The 25,993-nt window shown below is 28.8% G+C and overlaps 2 protein-coding genes across 3 annotated transcripts; one reads left to right on the top strand and one right to left on the bottom strand.

The window, feature by feature from the left end:
* Positions 1–295: 295 nt before the first annotated feature.
* LOC110613165 (protein DETOXIFICATION 46, chloroplastic) lies at positions 296–5,154 on the bottom strand. Its single transcript, XM_021754169.2, has 14 exons — positions 4,609–5,154; positions 4,082–4,176; positions 3,720–3,828; positions 3,531–3,586; positions 3,313–3,368; positions 3,004–3,142; positions 2,762–2,899; positions 2,605–2,673; positions 2,388–2,498; positions 2,017–2,145; positions 1,443–1,520; positions 948–1,019; positions 800–862; positions 296–695 (listed from the first exon to the last, which is right to left on the bottom strand). Exons 1-14 carry the CDS (start codon positions 5,081–5,083, stop codon positions 594–596), a joined length of 1,692 nt encoding a protein of 563 aa, XP_021609861.1. The 5' UTR covers positions 5,084–5,154; the 3' UTR covers positions 296–593.
* Positions 5,155–10,662: 5,508 nt separating this feature from the next.
* Positions 10,663–25,634, top strand: LOC110612813 (squalene synthase 1). Of its 2 annotated transcripts, none has more exons than XM_043956197.1 (14): positions 10,663–10,971; positions 18,390–18,432; positions 20,386–20,475; positions 21,014–21,089; positions 21,657–21,726; positions 22,025–22,168; positions 22,274–22,378; positions 22,524–22,670; positions 23,563–23,638; positions 24,115–24,203; positions 24,801–24,892; positions 24,978–25,023; positions 25,223–25,292; positions 25,367–25,634. In XM_043956197.1, the coding sequence occupies exons 1-13, from the start codon at positions 10,768–10,770 to the stop codon at positions 25,289–25,291; spliced, it is 1,251 nt and encodes a 416-aa protein (XP_043812132.1). In that variant the 5' UTR covers positions 10,663–10,767; the 3' UTR covers position 25,292; positions 25,367–25,634. The 2 variants fall into 2 exon arrangements, with proteins under 2 accessions (XP_043812132.1, XP_021609313.1); XM_021753621.2 differs by lacking the exon at positions 10,663–10,971 and adding an exon at positions 14,974–15,469.
* Positions 25,635–25,993: the final 359 nt, after the last annotated feature.

Raw genomic sequence — 25,993 nt, 5'->3', positions numbered from 1 at the left:
CGTACATAGATTCCTTGTCCGTGCTTTGGCCACTAGTTCCACATTGTTTGGATTCATAAGCTCTCCTCAAGACCGCCAGTGGTCGTCTCTCATTGCTGGTTACACTCATCACCCTTGATTTTTTTTTTTTTAAAGCAAATAACATTAGGGTTCTCAGAATCTCATTGTCTTAAATACATTTTAACTTCTATCATTTTAAGATTAATAATTTTAATCTTAGATCTTGTATTTTATTTTCTCAGAATCTTTAACTTTAAGCGCCACATCACGAATAATGCTATCATTACTCAGAAAATTATAAGCCAATAAGCTTTCAATGTTTTAATTAATGAATACCCAAGAAGCAAATTGCTTCAAATTACATGGCACATAACTAAACTATCCCATCAACAAATACAGAACCTTAATCAGTTCTTGCAGAATTATTACTTGGCTACCTTAGCTTATGTCCGGATAAGCTTGCTTCTGCAAGGACAAGCTTGATCTTTGGCAGCTAGGATAAAAGAATATGGCTACTTGTACTTATTTGAGTGAATGGGGTGTATGTAAACCTGAGATTTTGTGATACATAAATCTGATAATGGACTAAGAAACTAAGCAGCTTTTAGTCTCCCAAGTTTAAACTCTGTTGTATCATTGGAGCTGAGCATGCCTCGTGGAGATAGAAGGCGTTGCAGAACGAAGAAAAATCGGCCCTGGGAAAATATGTTCTGTAAGTTAATCCCACTAAGCAGAAGTAAAGAAAAGTAAATGAACAATTGAAAACAAGATAGCCTTTGAATGAAGAGATTAGTCTTACCCATTGGAATGCTACTAGTGCACACCAGCAGCCAGGCAGACCATATCCTCTGCTGCTTACAAGCTGGTCACAGGAAAAAAATGGGAATCAATGCTAATGATAAAAAGTATTGAAATTGATAGATAGAGAGCAAAGAAATAAGACTAACCAATAATAGAAGACCACCCAGTGAAAAGCATCCGCTCATTGATAAACTGATGAACTTGAAATCACGTCCAGCCTGCGCGATGAAACAGGGCTTTCAAATGCTAGAAACCTTAGAATATGCATTTCTTTGTGGACAATATAGCTGCAAAGCAACACGAGAGCTAGGCAGCCAGTATGTTGATCAAGAAACTTTATAATGATAATCCTAAATTTGCAGAAGATGAATTTTATGAGCTGTTTATGAATGTTGCTGGAAAAAATAAATATATCCAAATTGGGAGAAGCCACAGTTGTATTGAAGTTCACATGAGCCTAAGGAGAGTATGATTCGGAATCAAATATTATTCGCCTCTGGTATGGAGGCTTGTACTTGCTTCAAATGTTATTAGCAGCAAGTAGATAAAACTTGTGGCTGAGGCACTAAACAAGGACACAAGGACATGAAAATAGAGCAGAAAATTAGGATAAAATACAAGTTAAGAATAAGGAAACACACCAGCAGTGTTCCCTCAAGACTGTGAGTACAGGGTGTTGGAGATAATGCAATGAAGAACAAAATCAGCACTTTGTGCATCTGCATCGACAAAATAAATCAAATGTCAAAGAAAGTTAGATACATATAATTCATTATTAATCAGTTTATGCAGATTATATATCCTAGAGTATTTACATTTCAGGAAATCCCTTTTTTAACTTAATTTCGTAAATTACGTGCAAAATCTGTTGAAGAATAAATAACGTTAGTAATTTCGAGGAGAGTTATCTGTTCTTCTTGTTTGTGCTTCCAGAAACCATGCATCAAAGAAACTAAAATGACATCAGGACTCACTGATCAAGCCTCAATTAACCAGAAAGATAAAAGTAAGCAAATCAGTGTTTGAGACATTGTCCCTGTCATTTATGTGGTGCATAATCTGTTTCCAGTCACAAAATTTGTGAACTTGAAATATAAAAAATAACTCCTAAACTTTTTTCTTAACGTTTAACACTACATGGCCTAAATGAAGTTATAGGTGGTAAATTTTAGGAATAAACATAGTTTCAAAAGCTCAAAGATGGAGGAAACTAACCTCTTGTATAACATTAAGATCATGGGTGAAAATATTAGGGAACAACCAAGGAATAAACGCTCCGGCACTTGCTATTACTACTCCAAGTATAGCTCCAACAATCATCAGCGACTTAAGCAGCATTTGAGCCTATTTCATAGCTTACACCATTTAGATCGGACCAAAATCCCAAGTACATACTAGAAATATCGATATGGAAATATACATCAGTATATGCCAGAATAGTAACAATAGATGCAGTGTAAATTTTTAAGTGAAGAAAAAAAGAGAGAACCATAACTTTGGATTTTACACAAATGTAATGGAAAGTGGACTGATCACAGCATAAGAAAATTACAGTGATTTCAATTTGAATATGAGCAATGGCTGACCTTCTCTAAACTTCTTTCAACTCCATATAGTAACTCAGGCATGAACGATTGCGCAGTTTGAGAGAGAGGCTCACCGAATACCACACACATGCCATACATTTGGATCATGACCTGAAAGAAAAGTATTGTGAATATAAAATATCCATCAGTTTCTTGGAGAAAGAAAGCTAAAGCAAAGAGCAAGTGAATGTAACAATTAGCAGAAATAAAACTAAACCTGATGGGCAGCAACTGTGAATGTGCCCTTTGCTGTTGCAAAATATGTCATGAGAGAATAGAAAGCCACCTAATACATGAAAAATGATCAGAAGATGAGAATATTATAATCAAATGTGAGAAGCAAATAGCTATAGATAAACTAGGATGAATTCAACCTTTGAGAACATAGTTACAAATACTGGAGCAGCTATGCTGAATATTTGTGAAAATTCATCTGTTGAAGGAATTGAGATAGCAAAAGCATTATATCCTTTCTTGTTCAATGCTTCAGTCATCATATAAGCTGCAATGACCTGGACATACATGACTTTTTAGTGGCAAATCTGAACAAGCATAATCCGGGTAGAAAAAAGAATTCATTCTGTTATTAACTAATGAAATGCTCATGTTAGCGTACTTGTGATGTCATTGTTGCCCATGCTGCTCCTATAATACCATAGCCTAGCCAGCTGCACAGGACTAGATGACCAATGGCATTTACGGCACTGGCAACCACCAAGGCATTCAAAGGTCCCAAGGAATCTTTCATGCCAAGACTGAGAATAACAACAAAAACAATCAAAATTCAATCTAAAAAAAAAAAAAAGAGTTGTTTGCATTTTCACTAACTTTGCGAGATTCGCTTAGAAGCCTTAAGCATCCAACAAGTAATGCATGGATATCAGTAAAACATATTTGAATCGAAGAGCGTATATTCTATCTCTACCTTGAGCTTTGACAAACCAATCCATAAAGAATTGCTGGCCATGCTAAGCCTCGAATCTGCCGACAAATGAAAATTCAATTCAGTGAAATAGCAGTAGTTGAACAGGATCAAGCTGAAGATTATGTCATAATGGGAGATTTTTTTTCTTGATGAAAAAGGAGAATAACTTGGTTTGCCATTTAAACTTATCCTTAGAATTCGTGTTAAAGAAATTGTACCTGAACATATTTGCTAGCTGCAGGTACAATATGAAGATTCTTTGGTCCAGCAAAGGCTGAAAATATAGAAACCAGAAAATTTATGTCATTTGATGGGCCTGTACTGGTTTTTCTGTCACAATTCTCATTACCTGTAATGTGGTGGGAGAATAATTACAAGTAATCAAGAGCTGCATTAGTTGGTATTACCAGTTAGTGCCCATGAACCAAGGAATTGTGTAAACAAAAGCATTAAGATGCCACAAATCAATCCAACAAGGAGCAAAATGGATATTTGGTGCTGTACTTCTTTTTTATCCTGCATCATTAACATCCAGTCAAGAATGCAGATCAGTTTTCACTTCAAACCCATCAAAATCCAAATCCACTTAAGCTCCATTTTGATAGATATAGATATTTTGTTTGGGTGTTTTATGATTTTTCATTTGAATCACAAGCCAAAATCATTTCAAATATACACCTACCCGAACATTTCTTGAATATTTTATCAAAATAAAAATAGTACTTGCATGAATTATGCTGCCAAAATGTTAAAAGTTCAAGAACCAAACCCGTTTGGCAAGTGAAGTGGCAACCATATTTGAAGTAGCAATTGAGAGAAACATGAACAGAAGATTCATATTATCACAGAAAACAGTCCCTGGACCTGCACACCCAAAAATACCACCAAATCAATTACATTCACTTAAATAATTGGAAAATTTACTATTTAATCTCAATATTATATAAAAATTCATTAATTAATATTTCAGTATATTAAAATATTTTAATATTTTTAAAAGTGAACTAATTAGTATATTTATTAATTTGATTATTAAATATTAAAAAAAATTAAAATGCCCAAAGTAAGACTATCTGAAAAACAGCATAGACTAAATAATAAAACTTATCTAATAAAATTATCACAAATTAATAAACTTTTTTTAAAATCGAGAGAATAAGTTTTCACTTCAAGGAATTAAATAGTAATTTTTTCTGAATAATTTTCTTTTGATCCTTTTATTGCCATCTAAATGGGGCTGCATTTCTTAATTTTTTATTAAAAAAATGACAAAATTGAACATTTCTGAGTACCTACCTAATGCAGCAAGCTCCGTGGAGCTTCCCCGACCGATCACAGCTGTGGAGATGAGACTCATCAACGGGCCACAGATCCACAATCCAGTAGCCGGACCCGAGAACATCATAATCTCCTTAATTTGCTTCCAGAAGCTCTTGCCAGCCAATTCCTTTCTCTTGGACCTAACAACTTCCACCTTTTCATATTCACGCTCAGACCCTGAAACCAAAGCTTCACTTCCACCATACTCGCTCACATTTCCAAGCTCATCATCAGTAACTTCTGAAGCAGAGCCGGCTGTGCATGCAGTTCTAAACTGGCTGAAGTGTTGACTGGTGCGATATGAAATGCGTAAGCTTGGGGGTGAAAGAGGTAAAGGCAGGGAAAAATATGGTGGGTTCTTGAAGATAAATGAGGAGATAAATTTTTTTTTGAGAAATGGGTTTTGGAGAGGAGTAGTGGGAGAAGAGAGAGCCATGGATTTGATCTGCATTTTCTCTTGTTTCTTCTGCTGAATGGAAGCATGTTAAGAGAAAAATGAAAGGAGGAGGGAAGAAGAGGGAGTGGGGAAGAATGGTAGCTACCGGTTTTTCGTACGTTGGAGAGTTGGCGGCTAGAGCTTGGCTTCTCTCCTGTTCCGCCTGGATTACCGGAGAGAAGCTAGGAGCTAGGAGCTCGGCTTGGTAGCCGTCTAGCTACTTTCAATTAATATGCTTTTTAGTCCATTTAAAAAATCGCAAGTCCTCTTGAGTATTTATATTACTTAATTTTTATGATTTTAATTTTAAATATTATTTAATTTTTATAATTTTAAATATATACGCTATTTCATTTATATAGGTTATTAATAATTTTTTTGATAAAATAATTAAAAAATTTTAAATATAAAAATATTTTAATCAAGTAATTTTAAAATAAAAATAAACTAATAAATTTTTTAAAAATTTAAAAATTTCATGATAATTTTTTTAGTCTCATGTTATAATAAAATTTATTATTAGTTGATTTTTTAATTTAAAAAATTATATTAAATATTTTTAATATTTTAAAAAATATATTAATTAATTTATCATTAATTTTAACTATCGAATATTTTACTTAATCCTTATATTTTTAAAATATTTATCAATTAATACTTTAACTTTATAAAATTTACTGATTTATATTTTTATTAAGAGTATTTTAATTTTTTTAATATTTAATCACTAAAATTAATAAAAATATTAATTAATATATTTTTTAAAATATTAAAAATATTTTACCATCTTTTTTAAAATCATAAATTAATTAATAAATTTCTCCACAATAAAAAAAATACATAGTAATTTTTTTCAGTCACTATATCAAACTGCAGGGAGTTGTGCGACGTACTGTTAATAGTGATCACTATTCACCAGCAGCAAGTCAAAACGGAAACAACAATAATATAAAATATTTTCATTTTAATAAATATTTTAAATTAAATTTTGCAAACATTCAAATTAGAATAAAAGGAAAACTTCTCTCAGTTTTTTTTTTCAAAAGAGAAACTCTCCTTCTTTTCTTTCCTTCTATTTTTACAGCGGGTTCACTCTTTTCTGTCATCAGTTTGCGTGGCCGTCCCTTACTTTTTTTGATGGCAGACTATCGTCTCCTGTCCTCATCCAGAATACGGTCTCTAGATGTGGTTGTGTGAATAAATAACGTTTTACTTTACTTTTTACAGATTTCCTTTTAAGAGTGAGGGAAATTTTGATCTGTATTTATATTTTTGTTTTTTTGGTTTTGTTTTTTCTTTGGTTGTGTTGTTTGCAGAAGCTATTTTCTCCTTGCTCTGTGCTCCTCTGGGTTTTCAAACAAGGAAGAGATGTTGGCGATGGTTCGTGGAGCCAATTCTTCGAAAGCACATTTATCGCAGAAGAACACGCCTTCCTTTCCTCCTGACAAGGATCTGAGCGAAGATAGCTTCCCTCGATACGTTTGCGAGCTCCTTGATGTGATAAAAAATGTGTTTCACCTCTACAGCTTCCATTTGGTTTTTTGGATTTTCCATCTTGCAGTGTATGTTCTTTTTTAAAAATCTTGATCTTTTTTTTTCTCTATTCTTAAGTGAGTATTTTCAAAGTCTTTAGCTGTTTGTAGAATGACCTTTCACTGGTTTTGACTTGGAGTTGTCATTGATTCTGCTGAAAGAGGATGAAGGTTGCATGAAGCCCGAGAGTGCTTATGTCGGATCAAGGTATTGAGTACTAAGACTCGGATTCTCTTTGGGTTTATTTTGTATTGAGTTATAGTCTCTTTGGGTTTATTTTGTATTTAAGTTAGTTTATAGTTTTATTTTTTACTTTTTATTAATTTGAATAGATCGAAAAAAATTAAATTAAATTAAGAATTATATTGTTTCCAAAAAATTAAGAATTATATAATTATAACAATTACAATAAAATATTAAATTTCCTTAATTAATCTCGAACCATGATATATCAAATAAAAAAAAATTAACTTTTTGAAGAATACGCCATGAGAATAAAAAGTTGAAGAGCTAAATAAATTTGAATTTTTTTAAAAAGAAATAAAAATATTTATAATGGACATTGATGCCAAAATAAATAGTACAGAAATAATTTTCTATCACGCTATTTAATTTAATTTTTACTCTTTCAATTCTAATTTGATTATTAAAAAATAAATATTTAATTTTTTTTTAAAAAAAATTGATAAAATAGAATTCTTTCTTCACCATTTTCTGTCCAATACTCACCATGAAAAGATAAACACATACCTAATGTCTATCTACATATAAAATTGTTGAGTAAAATGAGACATAAGTAAAATTTATTATATTAAATAATTATAATAAACTTAAAATAACACTATATACATCATCTCACACTACGGTCTTTCCTTAATAACACGAACAAATTATTAGTTAAGAAAGTGAGCTACCACTAATAAAAAATAGTTAAGAAAGTGAGCTATCACTAATAAAAAATTGGTATCGACTACAAGATAGTCTACTTGATCTTCTTTTTTATAAGTAGTGTGAAATGAGAGAGTTCAAATTCAATATTTGTGCCTTTTTTAAAAAGAAAAAGAAGTAAGTAGTTGTTTGTGTATTTAAAAGAATCTCTCATTTTCATTTTCAAAATCTGATAATATACCTACTAATATAATATAATAATTGTCCAAAATAGATTATATGCTATCACTTGAAGATAGGATTACGTGATAAGAGTCTAATTAGATGATACTCGATCCTACTAAGAGGAAAGAATACTCGAATGTTACAGGTCTCGGCTTTTTGTCAATACTCGCCCTCTCAACTATAGAACGAGACTTCACGGAAAGTTATTATTAGAGAACGCAATCCAATAAATTCTTATTATACTTATAATCACGGGATCCTATATCCATTAGCTGGTGCTAGTTGGATTTCCAAGAAATGTGATAACCCATTATATTTTCTGACAGTATAAAAGCAGATGAATACAAAGATCAAGGTACGCAATTCTTTTACTGTTAAGTTTAAAACATTATATTATATACGTCATTCTCTTTAATTTACTGACTTGAGTGTCGGAGTGGCTGCCGTAGGTGCTAACCACCTCATATTTCTTTTTCTTGTAGATTGACCAGTCGCAACATTTCAACCACATCATTTGCTTTCATTGCTGGGATATTCGTTGAATTCTCTCTATTCATTTAAATTAAAATCGGTCTCTTATTAATTTTCTCTTAAAAAAGAATCTTTCTTTTCTTTTTTTCTCGAAATGGCTGATAATTTACGAGCTGCTGCTAGGGCTGCTGGCAACAAAGGCGCTATCGTTTTTTTCACTCCTAGCAGTGAATAAAACACAATAGTTAATGAACGATTAAATAGATTTGTTAAAAAAATAAAAGTATATGGTGATGATAGATGAGTCTGAACGCTCCGGCATAGCTAAACCCACGTTAGAAAAATCAAGCTTTAGTTCTATTAGGGTCCGATACATGGGCCTACTTTACATGCAAGTTCAGACCTTATTTTAACAAGTCGAACTAGACTCAAGTTTACACGTGGGAGGTCTTATTCGATTAATCTGCTGACGCATAGAGTAACAAACCCTGTAATATTTGGGATTGTATTCATATGGTACCAGATGAAATTAAATGGTCGTCTGACGAAATTAAATGACCGCTTGACGATGGAAAAAGACTATGATGGAAGGTATGAACGTAGAACAATGGTTACACGTTGCAAGACGACAAAAAAAATAAAAAAATAAAAGAAAGCATATGGAAAAATGAGCCAGAGTTACCAAAATACAGTTTTAGCCTTAGAATTCAGACATAATATGATATAACTATAAAAAGCATGTCTTTGATTTTTTTTTTTTGTGATATTTTTCTGTTATAATCTTTATTTTTGCTTTTAATTTTTTATAAGAAAAATAACTTTATTATTATTATGACATCTTTTATTTTTTATTAAAATAATAAATAAAAAATATTATCCGCATCCATCGATTTATTTAAAATAAAATAAAATGGAAATTTTATTTTTAGAACTTCAAATTATTATATAATTTTTAACAATAAATATATTGAAAATATTAATAACAAAAAATACATATTAATACATATTTTATAAGTAAAAATTTATATTTGAAATAAAATAAAAATTATTTTAATTTTTGAAAAAATAGCTTGATAAAAGAAGGGATTTTTTTTCTTATTTTTAAACAGGAGAAAACAAAAAAATTAAAAATTAAAAAATGTATATCCCTCGTTTTTCTAATTCAGAATAATAAAACAAATGTTCATAAATTTCACAATTAAAATTAAATAATTAAAAAATGTATTTAAAATCTTAATTGTTATACATTTAACATACAAGGGATATTGTTTTTTTATTTAAAAATAAAAATTTCATTACAAAGAAAAACAACGGAAAATAAAGATGGCCAACATTTTAAGCTTTTAGTTTTTTTTTTTTTTAAATATTTTTTTTCCTTTAAATTGGAATCGGAGATTGTGAATGTAAAATTTGAAATCTCTCATATTTATTTATCAATAGACTAAGTCTATGAGTGCTAAAAAAATAAAAAATTTCTTAAAACCTACAAATTATTTGTTTAATTTGATTTTAAAATTTTAAAAAACTAAGCAATGAATTAACTTGTTTCTTGTTACAGATAATATATGCTGTTTATACAAAAAAAGGTTTTTATAAGATAAAATATTAAAAAGATTTCAAAAAGTTTGTAATTATACACTAAATTAAAAAAAATCAATTAATTGAATTTTGATGATTTTACAATTATATAATAAAAAATTAAGACGATATAAAAAAAACAAGAGAGGTTAAAAAGCAAAAAATTTTATTCAAATTTTTAAAAAATTAAAAAAGTGAGTTTAAAATAATTAAAAAAATTTTTAATCAATATCTTTGACTAAGACTGTATAAAAAAAACAGAGAGACTAGAAATAAAAAAAGTGTAAAAGATTGAAAAAGTTAATTTAAAATAATTAAAAGTATTTATAATAGAAAAAATTTTAATATGTAAAATTATAAAATATTAAACAAAAAATTAAAAATTAAAAATTAATTTTAAAGGTGAAATTTTTATCTTAAATTTTATGACAGGTTTACGGCTTTTGTCATATTTTTAAAAATTACACGTTTTAAATTTTTTTTTAAAAAAAATTATTATGAATCTCCATTAGACGTCAACAGGGAAAGTTAAGTATGATTTAAATCTATCGTAAAATTTAAAATTAATTATTTCATGTCATTTGATTCAATTAATTTAAATTCGCATCGAATAAATTTATTAAATAAGTAAATAATTATAAAATTTGTAATTGATTAGGATTTTTTTTTGAAAGCATAATTGATTAGCATTATTGGTTTTGTTTAATGGATAAGAAATACATTTTGAAGCATTCACTTTTATGATAAAAAGAGGGAAAAAAAAAGAAAAAGTTTGCGTTACCTACTCGTCTTCTTACCTCCTTCGAATTTAAAAATAATTATAAAATCCATTACACAATTGCATATGATAGCAATTAATTAACGTAAAAGGTAGCATTGTTATATCAGAAAAATCCATCCTCTTCTTTCCAATTTCCAAAGCAAAGAAAGCGATCTCCTAAAAATTCCAAAGATCCCACTCTCTTGCTGAAGCATTGGATGCTTGTTTTGAGAGGAAAAAGAAAATGCGAAGTAGTTGTTTCAGAGAGATTTTGGAACACACGGATGAACTTTTGCTGCGGATAAAGCTGAAAATGGAAGAGAAGAAAGCAGAGAAGCAGATTGCAGAGAAGCCTTTTCATTGGGGTTTCTGTTACTCAAATCTCCGCAAGCTTTCTCAGAGTTACTACTTCTTAATTCTACGCCGTGGAACCAAAACTCGTGATGCTGTAAGTTCTAAATAACTGCATCTCTTTTAAGCTTTTGTGGGATTTTGAAATGTGAGATCCATGAGTTTTGTTTCTTCTACTACTGAGTTTTTATCCTTAGCCTTTGTTTGGATAACTTTATAAGAAAAATAAAGTATGGAAATTAAGAAAGTAAAATAAAAGTATATAGTGGAAAAAATTATTTTCCTCTTATCATTTAGATGTTAGGAAGGAAAATAAGAGGGAAAGTAACTTTTTAAACGGTAAATTAACATATTTTACAGACATATTGTTTTATCTTTCTATAATTATTTAAAGTGTAATAATTTTATAATTTCTCTAAAATTAAAATTATTCATATTTTTTAAAAATATTAAAATAATGTATATAAATTATTTTATTTTTTCAATTTTTATAAATTTAAAATTAATTATATTTCTGAAAAAAATTAAATTATTATGTAGAAATTATTTTATTTTTTTAATTTGTATAAAATATATATATATAAATTTTTAAAAAATTAAAATCATATATAAATTATAATTTCTAGAAATTATATAAGATTTTAATTTTTTTTAGAATGATTTTTTTTAAAATAAAAAAATTTTAAATAATAAACAAAGTAAAAAATATCTATTAATTTTATAAATTATACACTTTTAAATCTTATAAATTTTAAAAAAAATAAAATAAAAATTATAACTTTAATTTTAATTTTTAGAAATTAAAATAATTTCTACATATTATTTTAACTTTTTAGAAATGTAATTAATTTTAATTTTATAGAAATTAAAAATAAAATATTTTTAAACATTATTAAATTGAATGAAGATGGTACCATCTAATTCTAATTCTATGTTTGAAATGGACAATTTTGCAAGAGTTAAATTCAATTTATTTTTTTCTAGTAATTTTTTATTATAAAAAAATTATTTTTAATTTAAAAAATTAAAATCATATATAAATTTTTAAAAAGGACGAAGGGAGAGGTAAAGAAGGAAAATTATTCAAATACTTTCGTTATATCTACAACGGATTGATTATAGCCATGTGGGGAAGGAGAGAAACTTATATTTACAACGGATTGATTATAGTCGTTATATTAATTTCTATATATAAATTTATTAATAAATTTTATTTTTTAAATTAAAATTAAATAATAAAAAATAAATTATTTCGTTAGAATATATTTTTAAATATAAATTATTTTTTATAAATAAATGGTTAAAGGCTAAATATTAATTTAATTTGTTTTAAACATTTTTTATATTGGTGATGTATAAAACCTTGGGCTTAGATAATATTTATGAGCTAATTCTTGTTTTTTTAATTTAAAACAATTTTATTCATATGTTTATCGTTTATAATCAATCCTTAAAGGAAAAATTAAAAAAATGGTATTTTTCAACCGTTAAAGTATATAAAAGTATTCATTTCAAGAAAAAGTATATAAAAATATTATTATTATTTTGAATAGTCAATTTAAAAAAATGGGTGTTGATTAAAATTAATAATTATTATTATTAATGAAATTAAGTATAAATTAGATAAGTGAATTGAATATTAAAATAATATATGTTTGTGACATATAATCTAATGTGCTAAAAATTTAATTGATAAAATATTATATTTTATATTAATATTTAATTTGATATTAATGTGAATATTAATTTATAACCAATCATTACTTACATAATATAAATATAATATATTAGTATCAAAAAATAACATAGCTATTAATCATATGTACTGATTAGTATGATAATAAGGGTATTTGAGTGGACTGCTTTATAAGTGTATTTGAATAAATGAGTAAATCTGACAGATCTTAGATTTTATACCTATTTTTTAATCTCATTTAAAAGAAAAAAACTATTAATCATATCAAATATCTAATATTTATTTAATAATATTTAAACAAATGTTGTATAAGCCGCCTAACTTTTTTCTGATTCGGTAATTAAAAATATATTGATTTGGTAGACTCAGATTCGATTTATATTTTTTAATTTTTATTTAAAATAAATTATATTTTAATTTTTAAATTAAATTAATAAACGAATGAATTACTGTATTTTTAAAATTAAATATTTAAATTTTTATATGATTAATTCGTCCAAATTTAAATTTTTTTATCTATAATTTCTTTTAATCAACCGATTATGGAGATAATAAATATTTTTAATATATAAAATATCCTCATTAATATTTTAATTTTTTTTAATATAGATGAAAATTTTTATTTTGTATTGAATTATGCTTTAATCTCTAAATTTTAGTTTAATTAATAGATCAGTGTTTATATTTTAAAGTATTCTTTTAAATAAAAAATAAAAAATGTTAAATTATAACAAATGAAGATGAACTGATTATGAAAAAATTTAAATATACGGTTTTAAAAACACAGATATCAATTGATTAATTATATTAAAATTTAAGGATTAAAGTGTAATTTATTATTTTAGCCAAAATGTAATATAAGTTGATTTTGAGGGTGAATTTTAAAATATTGACCATCTCTCATCACCAATTCTCTAAGGGGATTTTGAAAGGTAGTTAAGTGATTGAAAAATACCAACTGGGATTTGGTTGGTATGATCCTAATTGGTAATTGGATTGCAATTTTTTTTTTTAAAGTGGATTTATATTGATGATTTAGATACATGGTTTAAGTGGTCAATTTATATGAGATTATACTTTTTTTATAAAAAAAAAAGAGTAAACTTAATAATTAAGTATTAATATTGAAATTTATGTAAAATTAAAAATATTTCATACATCTTATAAATAAAGACTTAATAATTTTGGTCACTATTGAATTATAGATTATTTTTCTTTTTGAGACACTAATTTATTTTTGATATTCTTATTATATTTTAAAAATGAAATTTAATAATTTTAAAAATAATATTAATCATATTAATGATTTTTTTATAAAGAAAATTATATTAATCAACCCTCTTATAAGGGTATGAATATAATATTTAATTAAATAATTATTAAATTCATAGAATTTATTGTACTCTCACCAATAAATAAAGTGTATTGGAGACTGGCAGACCCACTAACATTAAATAATGGATCATTACCTAAACCCGTGAAATGGTCACAAAACGCTACCGTACAGGACACAGTCTTTCTTTAATGATTTTAAAAAATTACAAACTGAGAATTAATTTATTCATCATTAATTAAAAAATTTCCTTTATTTCATTCATAATTAATAATTGAAAATCTAATATTTATGTTAATACTTACTTGTATTACCCTTATAATTTTTTTTATGTTTATACTATTTTAAAAATTAAAAATTATTCTTAAAATATGATTTTAAATAAAATCCGTATTAAATGGTAACTCCATAAATAAGACAGCTGGATTCTTATAATTTTAAATTAAGGAAAACTGCTAAATTTTAAAAAGAAAAAATTATTTAACTTTTTAGTTTCTGAGATTTAACGTAATTAACACTTCTATTCCTCTATTTTGGCGATTCAATACTTAAGTTTCTCATTTTATTTTTTATCCAAATTCGTAGTCCTTCCGTCCAACATAGCCGTTTGGAACACGTAAATTGACAAAATTAACCCTCTCTTCTTCTTCTTCTTTGACGGGAGAAAAGAGAAGGTTATCTCTCACCTTTAACTCTTTGACCAAACGGTTTAAATTGGACGAAAAAAAAAGTGAGGGACTTAAGTGTTGGATCGCCAAAATAGAGGGATAAAAGTGTTAATTACGTTAAACCTCAAGGACTAAAAAGTAATTTTTCCTTTTAAAAAATATATTAAATTTTTATAAATTTTAAAAAATTTATTAATTAATTATTTTATTAAATTTATTCATTAAATATTTTATTATTTATTATTTATGATTTAAATTTTTTTTATAATATTTAATAATTAAAATTAATGAAATAATTAATCCGTAAAATTTTAAAATTTTTTATATATATTTTTTAATTAAAAGATTATAATAAGGAGCAAACAGTGATTTTTCCTATTTGAATTGAATTTATTAGTAGTATCTCAACTTTTGTTCGTGTACTGTAGTTCAGACTTCAGAACTATCCTTCCTTGTGGATTTCACCTACATACAATACGAAATATCTTCTTAAATAATCAATTCAATGCCAGCCAATTTGCCAAATGAACAACCCTTGCGAGTAATCAGTAGTTAAACCCTTTATTTAATTCGTGTACGACACATTGATTTAGACCTTCCCGATCTTCATCTCCTACATAAACCCACTCACGTAATTGTTCCTCAAAATTCTGTTCAAAAGCCTCTCTGAATCTCATTTGGTTTCTCAAGGGATCTGCTCATAATGGGGAATTTGGGAGCGATTTGGAGACACCCAGATGATTTTTATCCGCTTTTGAAGTTGAAAATGGCAGCCAGGCATGCAGAAAAGCAGATCCCACCAGAACCTCACTGGGGTTTCTGTTATTCCATGCTTCACAAGGTCTCTCGTAGCTTCGCTCTCGTCATTCAACAGCTTGGTACTCAGCTTCGAGACGCTGTGAGTATTGAGTCTTCCTAATTCTCTGAAAACAAAGTTTGCGAATCTATACTTGCGTTAATCGTTTGTTTTAAGTTTGTTGTTTGGGAATTCGATTGGTGGGTTATTTAGCGTTTTTTTAGTTTCTGCAAGAATTCAGGTTTACGATAAAATTTTATGGTTGCTACTATTAATCATGTTTACCTGCTATGGATTCGTTTTGGACCATTTCACCAGTGTAGGCTGTATTCGCCATGGTTATCGGGAAATTTTAAAGGATCGGTTATGGTTATCGGAAATTTTAAAGGATTTTTTTTTTTTGGGGGTGGGGGTGGGGTTAAGTTTCATGGTGGAGATGTATGAACACCCAGTGAAAGCTAAAGTGGGGCGCATATGGGTTGATGGGATTTAAGGCCCTTTTTTCAAGTTTGCCAATTTCTCTTTTGGATGCCGGACTCGTTGAATGATTCGCGGAGTATTCTTGTTCTTATTAGATTTATTTCTAAACTATCTATATATATATTTTTGTTTAGTTTAAGGTTAAGGAGATTGGATTTTTTTTTTTTTTTTTTTTTTTTCCCGAGAGATAGGGAGAGTCGAACCCAGATAAATCAGATACTGCTATTTCTAAAATTTATAAAATTTGATATGTAGTCACTTGGAGGACAATATTTTAATATGTATAATAAAGTTTATATTTTTTTTAATAATTGATATTTTTCTTCCTAAATATTTATAAAATTCTTAAGTAGGATTAGCAAATTTTTACTTTTCCTAAATGGCCCTCAAATTTTCTGTTGATTCCTAATAAATTATAATTTATATGTTAAAATTATTTTGGTGTCATACAAAAGTATAAAAGTTTAACTAAAATTGACTATTTTATTTTAAAATTAAATATAAATTAGTCTAATAATTTTACATCATACAATTTAAAATTAGTGGGAATGTTTCTATTTTATTTTTGCACTTACTTTCATTCTGTGGCTAAATATAAATTTTTGTCCCTTCCCTCTTGTTTTGCTTTCTCTACTTTATTTTTAATTTTATTACAAAAATTTATTAACTTAAAAATATATTTATTTTATATGATATATTAATCTGTAATTTTCATGTCAATTTAACTTTAATAATTATGATTACTTTTAGCCTTCTATTCTTATGCTTTTATGCAGTCAATCTAGCTTATATATGTGTGTATATGTTGATTTTGAATTTCACATAAAGACATAGCACTTTGATGCTTATATTTTTTAAAATAATAGAATTTATATTATGGATTATATAATGATCAAAATTATTATTTTGTGATACTTAAATATATTAAATTTTTAGGTCATAAATTATAATCTTTTGATAAAAATTTTAACAGTTTGATATTTTTTATTATTTTTATCTGTAATATGTTTTATTATATATGTGTCTGTGATTGCGTGTCTACATGTGGCCTCCCCAAAAAAAAATTTATTAGCTCCAGCATTTTCATGTTATGAAAACAGGTAGGACTTTGAACACGAGTTTCAGAAAATCATTTCCAAACAATGAGCAAAACAATTTTCTGAACCAGAAATTAACTTTTCTCTCTCCCCACCCCCCCATTTTTGGTTCTTGTAATTGTAAACAGAGCTGTTTGAAACCCATGACCCCCACGCTAAGTGTAGTTTATAAGCTAAAAAAGAATAAGTTGAGGAAATCAACTTTTTATTTTGGGGGTTTAACCAAGTAAATTACTATATTATCCTCAATTAATTTTAAGATTTCACCATATACCTTATTTAATATCTTTTTTAGTATTCTAAATAAGAAATAGGCTTATAAACTAATTATTATCAAACATGTCAATTATTTATTAGTCACTTATAACCATTTTAACCAAACATATAATTGCTTAAAATTAAAATGCTTATAAGTCTCAAAAAACTTTTAGGGACTTAGTACTTATAAACCAATTTTCATAAGTTAAAGCCAAGTGCTTGGCAATCTGGATGAGTGCAATTTTCTTCTTCTTCTTCCTTTATATATATATATATATATATATATATATTAAATGGCTTTTCCTCCCCCTCATTTCTTTTAAAATATATATGTAAGGAAATCTTAAAAAAAAAAGAAGAAAGTAAATATAAAATTAACATATCAATTTTAATTTAATGATTAATTTTATTAATTTTCTAAAGTTCTCCTCCAAATTTAGAAAAAAATAATTTTATCAAATTTAGTATTTAAAATTAATTTTACTAAGCATTATGAAAATAGATCAAATATTGAAGAAAATAAAAAAATTTTATGGTATAAAAATTTGTTTCTATTTATTTTATCCTTGTAACTCAAAATTTTATATGCTAATGTATTTGTACTATGTTTCTCATTGGGTCATAATTAAATGTATGAGGTGAGTCTACGAACTTGGATATGCTAGACTTTTTTGTTAAGTTCTTGGATATGCTAGACTTTTTTGTTAAGTTTTTTCTATTTTTTAAAATTAATAAAATATATTATTTTTTAAACTCTAATTTATGAATTTTTATTAATTACATTTTTCGTCACACAAAGAATGGTTATTTTCACATGGATTAAGAAAATGTAGTTAATATAGTTAAAGTAATAAATATTTCCTCTACTTATATTTGTCTACTATTAAATTATTCTTGAAACTTAGTATATTTTACTTTTGCAATGCATATCAAATACAAATAGGGTCTATTAAGAAGCTAATCAATAAATTATCATCTAAAAAATAAAACTATAATTTGAATTTGGAACGGTTGAAAAAAGACAATAAGCCTATCTTTATTGAACAAAAGGAATATATAATTAATAATTATATAATTATTTAATACTACTACTAGTACTATTGTGAGATATTATTACTAAATGATGTGTTTACTGCATCTAGTTGCTTAAATATATCTAATTTCCAGTTGCTTTTTGTGTTTTGCAGATATGCATATTCTATTTGGTTCTTCGAGCCCTTGATACTGTTGGTTTGTCTCTATCTCTGTTATCTTTAACCTTACAAATTGAAGAGGTGCCAAATTGCATTTGAAGAATTGAAGTTGCTATCTTTAGCAATAGATCTGTTTTACTAAATGTTCATGAGAATTTTAAGCTTGGAGCAAGTATAAGTTAGTGTATGTTGGTTGAAACTGAGTGAAGTCACTTTTTTCTCTTCGCATTTTTTAGCATGAGAATTTTTGTCAGTAGTGGATGTAAAGGCAAATAGGAAGCTTGTTACATTTTGTTATAGGTTATAGGAAATAAATATGTTAATATAGGAAGTAAATATTGATAGATGGATCAGTTGCTTAATCTTAGGATTGTATAATCATAGACTTGATTTTCCTTCCTGTTTAGATATCGTCTCTCGTGTATAAATAGGTTTAATCTCTATTGTGAAATACAATAACAACTATTATCTTTCTACATGGTATCAGAGTCTCATTAGAGATTTAAATTTTTTTGGAGACTTAGGGCTCCTGTTCTTTTGTGTTATCCATCTAGGGTAATATTTGTCTCTTACCATCCACCTAGAGTCGCCTTACAGCTCCTTGTCAGATTTGTAGTTCGTTTGCCGTTTGGGTGTTAGGTGAAAGCGTTTTTTGATACTATTCATTTGGGTTATCCATAGTAACGTTTGGAAACTTGGGACTCTATTTATTTGGGTTGTTCATTTGGGTTACCAATAAAGGGTAACATTTGGAGGGTAATATTTAGAGACTTAGTACTCTGTTCATTTGGATTACCAATAAAGGGCAACGTTTAGAGATTTAGGGTTCTGTTCATTTAGGTTACCAATAAAGGGTAACTTTTGGAGACTTAGCCTCTGTTCATTTGGGTTACCCATAAAGGATAACACTTGGAGACTTAGGGCTCTCATTTGGGTTATCATAAAGGTAACATTTGGAGATTTAGAGTTCTATTCATTTGGGTTACTCATAAAGGGTACTGTTCATCGGGATTACTCATATAATATTTGGAGATTTAGGGATTTGTTCATCGGGCCATAAATGGTAACATTTGGAGACTTAGGGCTCTGTTCATTTATCCATAAATGGTAACATTTGGAGATTTAGGGCTCTGTTCATCGGGGTTATCCATAAATGGTAACATTTGGAGATTTAGAGTTCTGTTCATTTGGATTACTCATAAAGAGTAACATTCAGAGACATCCAGCTTCATAAGGTACGGTTCATCGGGTACTGTTCACGAGTTACTGTTCATCACGAGTACCGTTCACGGGTTTTTTGATCTTTTGTTTATTTTGATTTTTTTGGGTTTGTTGTCTTTATGGCTGAAATTGATTATATATGTAACAAGTTGGACATGATTAACATTTATGCTCCAACTTGAGGGGAGTGTTATAGGTTATAGGAAGTAAATATGTTAATATAAGAAGTAAATATTGATAGATGGATCAGTTGCTTAATCTTAGGATTGTATAATCATAGACTTGATTTTCCTTCCTGTTTAGATATTGTCTCTCGTATATAAACATGTTGTAATCTCTATTGTGAAATACAACAACAAAATATTATCTTTCTACACATTTCAAATGCCTTTTAACAATCATCTGCTTGCAATGAACAAACTTGTTGCATCTGAGAAGAGAATTTTGTTTTACATTTAAGAAGATGAATATTCGTTATGAAAATGCAATCAAGCTGCCATGCAGTGGAGGGTTTGACAAGGTAGGGAAGAGAAATATAGTTTTGCTCTTTTTTTTCCCCTTCTTTGGGAGATGGATGAGTTGAGTGGTTTTGAAATTTGAGGTCCCAAACAAAAATTTGAAGAAGAATTGAGGAAGTTGAACAGGTAGAGATTACTAGGTAGACAAACTCGAGCATTATAAGAAGTTCCTCTAATCTCCTATTCTTGATACCATTATCTGAAATTGATGCATCTTTTCTTGATTAATCATTCTCATGATTTAATTACAGAGGACGATACAAGCATACCTACAGATGTGAAGGTGCCTATTCTGATAGCTTTTCACCGTCACATATATGATCGCGAGTGGCATTTTTCTTGTGAGTATTAAATTCTCACTTGTGATTTTCATAGATTTTACAAACTGGAGATTAAGAGATTGGACATATTCAGTTGCCAAAATTGGCATGGCAATTTCATTTCGCTACACCTGTAGCACATATTTTCTTGATTGACCGTGTTCCTGGCATATATTGTAGGATGTGCATACCAATTTGATCATGATTAATTCTAAATCTTCTATTCAATTACTGCATGCTGCATAGCATATATTTATTCATTTGTGCATAAGTTCATGCATATGTCCCTTTAAAATCATATGTTTTCACTAGAACTAACATATGAACAAATGCTTCATGTCTCATGGTTAAGGGATTGAGCACTGTGCTTGAAACTGTTTTACTTCTTTTTCTTGTTTCGATAACTTTTGACTTAGAAAATCTCTAAGTTCCTTTGTCTCTTGAAGAAAGCTTCAGAAGTTTGACCGTAGAACTATTGTTGTATGGTATTTATGTTTAATTGTTCACATGTTAATAGAAATATGTGCTCACTGTGATTTGATTATTTCTTTTGTGTAAGGTGGTACTAAGGACTACAAAGTTCTAATGGACCAGTTTCATCATGTTTCAACTGCCTTTCTAGAGCTTGGGAAAAGGTTCCTTCTACTTTCTGTCTCCTGGTGTACTTTATCAAAGGGATTTTAAGATATATCTTTGTGTTCTTGATAATTTCTTTATGGTTTCTAACAATGAGATGATAGATAATTGTATCTTTACCATTTTCCTTACCTTTCCACATCTTATTTTTAGTTTCTATTGTAAGAATTTTCTATGGCTATTTTTTGAACAAGTTAACTTCTAAGAACTTCTCAGGTAGTCTAGTTATATATCACTTGATGGAAACAGTTAGAAAATATCTTGCTACCAATTTCATGATGTAATCCACCCAAGCCATTTGCCAAGCATATGGTTCTCTTAACATGGTTCAGTCTATTTTTGGTTGACGTTTTTAGCAGGAATTTTTTTTTTGAATAAAAAGTAGACTAAACCTTATTTAAGACTAATAGGGGGATGAATTTTCACAATACCATGCCTTGTAATCTACTTGGAGTCTGTGATATAATTTGTGGTTTAGTAACTCGATGCATCTGAGCTTATTTGTGAATATGCTTTATATTCTTTTTCTTCTATAAATGACTTGCAGAGTTCAATTTGTTCTTTAGTTATCAGGAGGCAATTGAGGATATTACAAAAAGAATGGGTGCAGGAATGGCTAAATTCATATGCAAGGAGGTTAGTTATATGGAGTTTTATTATGCAAGGGTACTGGATGATTTGTTTGTTCAAGCAAGTATACGTACAGTGAATCTGTTGTAATATCAGAACATGATTATTCCAGCATATGATCCTGGACTGTAGTACCAAGAACTCGCATTATTGTAATCAGATCTGTATTTTTGAAGTATTTGAGGCTAGTTACGTCTTATCTAAATTGCATAAGCTTATGAGCGTGAATCTTGTCATCGTTTTTCCATGGTTTGGATAGGTCATTTTATTTTTATGTAATGACATTAATATTCTTATCTTACAGGTGGAAACTGTTGATGACTACGATGAGTATTGCCATTATGTAGCTGGACTTGTTGGACTAGGCCTCTCCAAGCTTTTCCATGCCTCGGGATTAGAAGATTTGGCACCAACTGTCCTCTCCAACTCGATGGGTTTATTTCTTCAGGTATTGCAATGATGCTTAAAGTAACTCGTTCTTCACATGCAGTCTCTTAATTTTATCTTCATATTTAATTCTAATACAATAAATTATGCTTTTGATTAAACATAGAAAACAAACATTATTAGAGATTATCTGGAGGATATAGATGAGATCCCTAAGTCTCGCATGTTTTGGCCTCATGAGATCTGGAGTAAATATGTTAACAAACTTGAGGTTTGTCTATTTTCCATTCCTTGTCTCAATTTTTCCAGCACTAGTATTATTTGGTTGTCATTGAATTGTGATGTCTTGCACCTTGTTTGTTAGCTTACCTCATCTGATTGGCCTTTTATCCTCAATTTCTTATTTTGCTTCTCAGGACTTGAAATATGAAGAGAACTCGATCAAGGCAGTGCAATGCTTGAATGACATGGTTACTAATGCTTTGATTCATGTCGATGATTGCTTGAAATACATGTCTGCATTGAGAGATCCTGATATATTTCGATTTTGTGCCATCCCTCAGGTGTGAAATATCTGCTACTGATCTTTGAAAATGTTGGTCTCTTGTCTTTTTATCACTTTGGATATTTTGCTATGTCGTTCTTGTTTTAACGCGAGTAAATAATAAAATTTTAATTTGACACTTGAATTCCAGTTGGATCCTTCCCCCACCCCCAAAAAAAAAAAAAAAGATTTTGCAAAAACATGGAAATATTTGTAGGCCTTTTGCTTGTTTATTCTATTATGATGACTTGGAAAAAATAAGAGATGAATTGATTCAAGATGGTCTTTTGTGTACATTTCATTTACTATGTTAATCTGGGGACTATTTGGAGACAAGTTATTTTCTAGGAAAATGGATCCATTAGTTTAGCTGTTCTTCTTTGAGTATACATCCGCAACAACAGCAGTTGTGAATGCCCTTTTCTTAAAATTATTGAGATGCAGCCTTGTGCAATTCTAGGATTTTTTTTTTCCCTTGCTAAGGCTTTGAATAAATACTCAGATAAATTTATTGCATGCTCCAACTTAGCTCAACTAAGATTTAATCTCAAACTAATTGAGGTTGGCAATATGGATATTTTTCCTCCATTCTACCTAGTTAAAGGCTCCATATTTGGATACATACAGCCACCAAGTACTCTTTTACGACTGCACCCTTTGTAATCCTAGGCCTACTCCTTTTTATCTTTTGTCCTGCTTTTCTATGATGCACATGTTCAAAGCATCTGAATCTTATCTCAATTTTCTTTTTATGGATGCCACTTCCATCTTCTTATGAATGTCTAATTACATAATAAAATCTTGATTCGTTCCTAGTTTTGACATGTCATATTTATTATAGTTGTTCCTCGAATGATTATGATGGATGTTTATGTGGAAGCATGCTTCTCATTTGACTTCTCTATTGTTAGATCATGGCAATTGGAACGCTAGCATTGTGCTACAACAACATTGAAGTATTCAGAGGCGTAGTGAAAATGAGGCGTGGTAAGTTTACTACCATGAAACTGTGAACTAATGTTTTGCCTTTTTGGTTGCTAAAACTGAAGGTATGTTTTAGATATAGAGAGAAAAGTATTAAGATACGTTTTGGATATAGAGAAAAAACTATTAAGATGACTAAAGTCTATCTTCAGGGGTTGAACCATAGTAGGAGGACTGAATCACCTTAGGTCCATATTTTGAGTTTCCCAATTATTTAGTTTGGTGTTTAGCATCCCACTAATATGGGAATAATTCTTTTTCCTTTTTATTTTTTCCATATCAATTCATGAAATGTTGTCATCTCATAACCCAAAGTTAGAACCATACTTCCATAGCTAATCTACCATTAGTGCTTTGTCTTCAAATATGATAATTTCTTTAACCGAGCAACAAACATTCCTCAACTTGTATTTCTCAGGCCATTTCGGGCAGATGTGATAGGATGTCAAATTATTTAATCATGTTTTTTGTTTTTCTAGGTCTCACTGCCAAAGTCATTGACCAAACAAAAACTATGGCTGATATCTATGGTGCTTTCTTTGACTTCTCCTGTATGCTCAAGTCCAAGGTATGACGCTTCCACTAATCCTAAAGAGTGTTTCTGCATGATATACATAGAAAGTTAGTATGGTACTGTTATTTTTGTTTAACCTGTAAATATCTAATACCCTATATAATGCCACTTCAATTTTTTTTTTGTTTTACCTTTTTGAACCTTAAGAGTGTTTCTGCATAATATACGTAGACTCCTTAGATAATAATGTCGTAGATGGGAGCATTATTGTCAACATTCTCGATCCACGAGAATCATATTGTTTACACATTTTTGAACTGTTGGTATCTTCCATATTGATGATGAAGAGATGGACGTAAGAATTGTGTTTAAAACAAGACTTTGATCTGTCCTAAATTTCACTGTGGTTAAGTTGCAATCTATTTACATTTTTTAAGACATCTTCAGCCTGATTGGTCATTGATGGCCAAATGATGTTGGTTACCATATTTTTTTTATAAACTGTGAATGCAGCAAATATCTTTAGTATGCTACAAGATATACTTGGTACTAGTGTTTGGAACGTTGCACTAAGTTTCCCTACATTGTTTCTTTGCAAAATTTTCTTGCGGATACTTGTGCTCATGGAAAATGTGCCTTTGGCCACTGCAGGTTGACAGAAGTGATCCTAATGCAGAAAAGACGATTAGCTGGGTCGAATCAATAGAAAAAACTTGCTGGGAATCTGGACTTTTAAACAAAAGGTATGTCAAGCTGTCCCATGAAACGTTGGGTATGTTTTTTCTTCTTTTCCTTTGGCTGACATTTTTCCTTTCTCGGTTCTACCAGGAAATCTTACATAATTAGGGACAAGCCTAGATATAATTCTGCTCTGGTAAGTATCAGCCTGTTTTTTTTCTCTAACTCTGACAGTTTCTAACTTGGTTTTTCTATGAACTGAAGGGAATTGCTCCTCCCATTCTCTCTTTTTCAATCTTATCCATTCTTTAACTGCTGGATGTGATTTTGCTTTTCATGAACTGTGACTTGTTTTAAAAATATCAACTGATTTCTCTTCCATAAACTTGATGCAGATTGTCCTACTTTTTATCATATTGTCCATCATTTTGGCCTATCGCTCTGGGAACCAACCAAGCAACTGAGGTAAGTTATATTGAGAAATTATTTTGTTTTTCTGAGAGAATGCTGTTACTGAAAACTTTGTGTTGCTTGTGCAGAATGGTAACTTTGTTGAACTTCCTGTGTAAATGGGTGGCTGGCTTCTGGAGTGTATGATTTGTTTCATGCCTATAGACTTCAAATGGTGGTTGTGGTTAGCCACTGATGACAAATTAGCATATAGATAACCTCCCCTGTTTGTTCTCACCCTACTCTAAAAGGATTGTTTAAAGTTTTTTTTATTTTTATATTTAATCAGAAGACTGTAAAAGGATTATTAACTTTATGGTACATGGAGTTGGATCTGTGTATAATCTGTTAACATGCTATTTTAAATATTATTTAATTTTATTTAATTTTTTAAAATAAATATGTTATTTTTTTAAAAAAATATAAATATTTATTTAAATTAAAAAAAAAAAAGGCTCGATTGAGATTGTTAATGGGAATCGAGGATTGGAGATTGGAGAGAAGAATTTGAGATCTTTCAAATTTATTAAGATATATTTACTATTAGATTAAATCTGTGAGTACAAATGGTTTAGACTTTTATAACATTATAGGAACATAATAAGAGAATTTGAAAATAAAACTTGTTTCCAAAAGAGGAATCTGAAAACAAATATTGTCTATCGGAAACAGAAGCTGTTATTCCAAGCAGGATGGGAGACTCTCATCAAGTCTGT

This window comes from Manihot esculenta, chromosome 4 (genome assembly GCF_001659605.2).
Source record: "Manihot esculenta cultivar AM560-2 chromosome 4, M.esculenta_v8, whole genome shotgun sequence".
In the NCBI taxonomy this organism is placed as follows: domain Eukaryota; kingdom Viridiplantae; phylum Streptophyta; class Magnoliopsida; order Malpighiales; family Euphorbiaceae; genus Manihot; species Manihot esculenta.
Note: the sequence above shows the minus strand (reverse complement) of the source record. Positions and strands in the feature narration are given on the sequence as shown.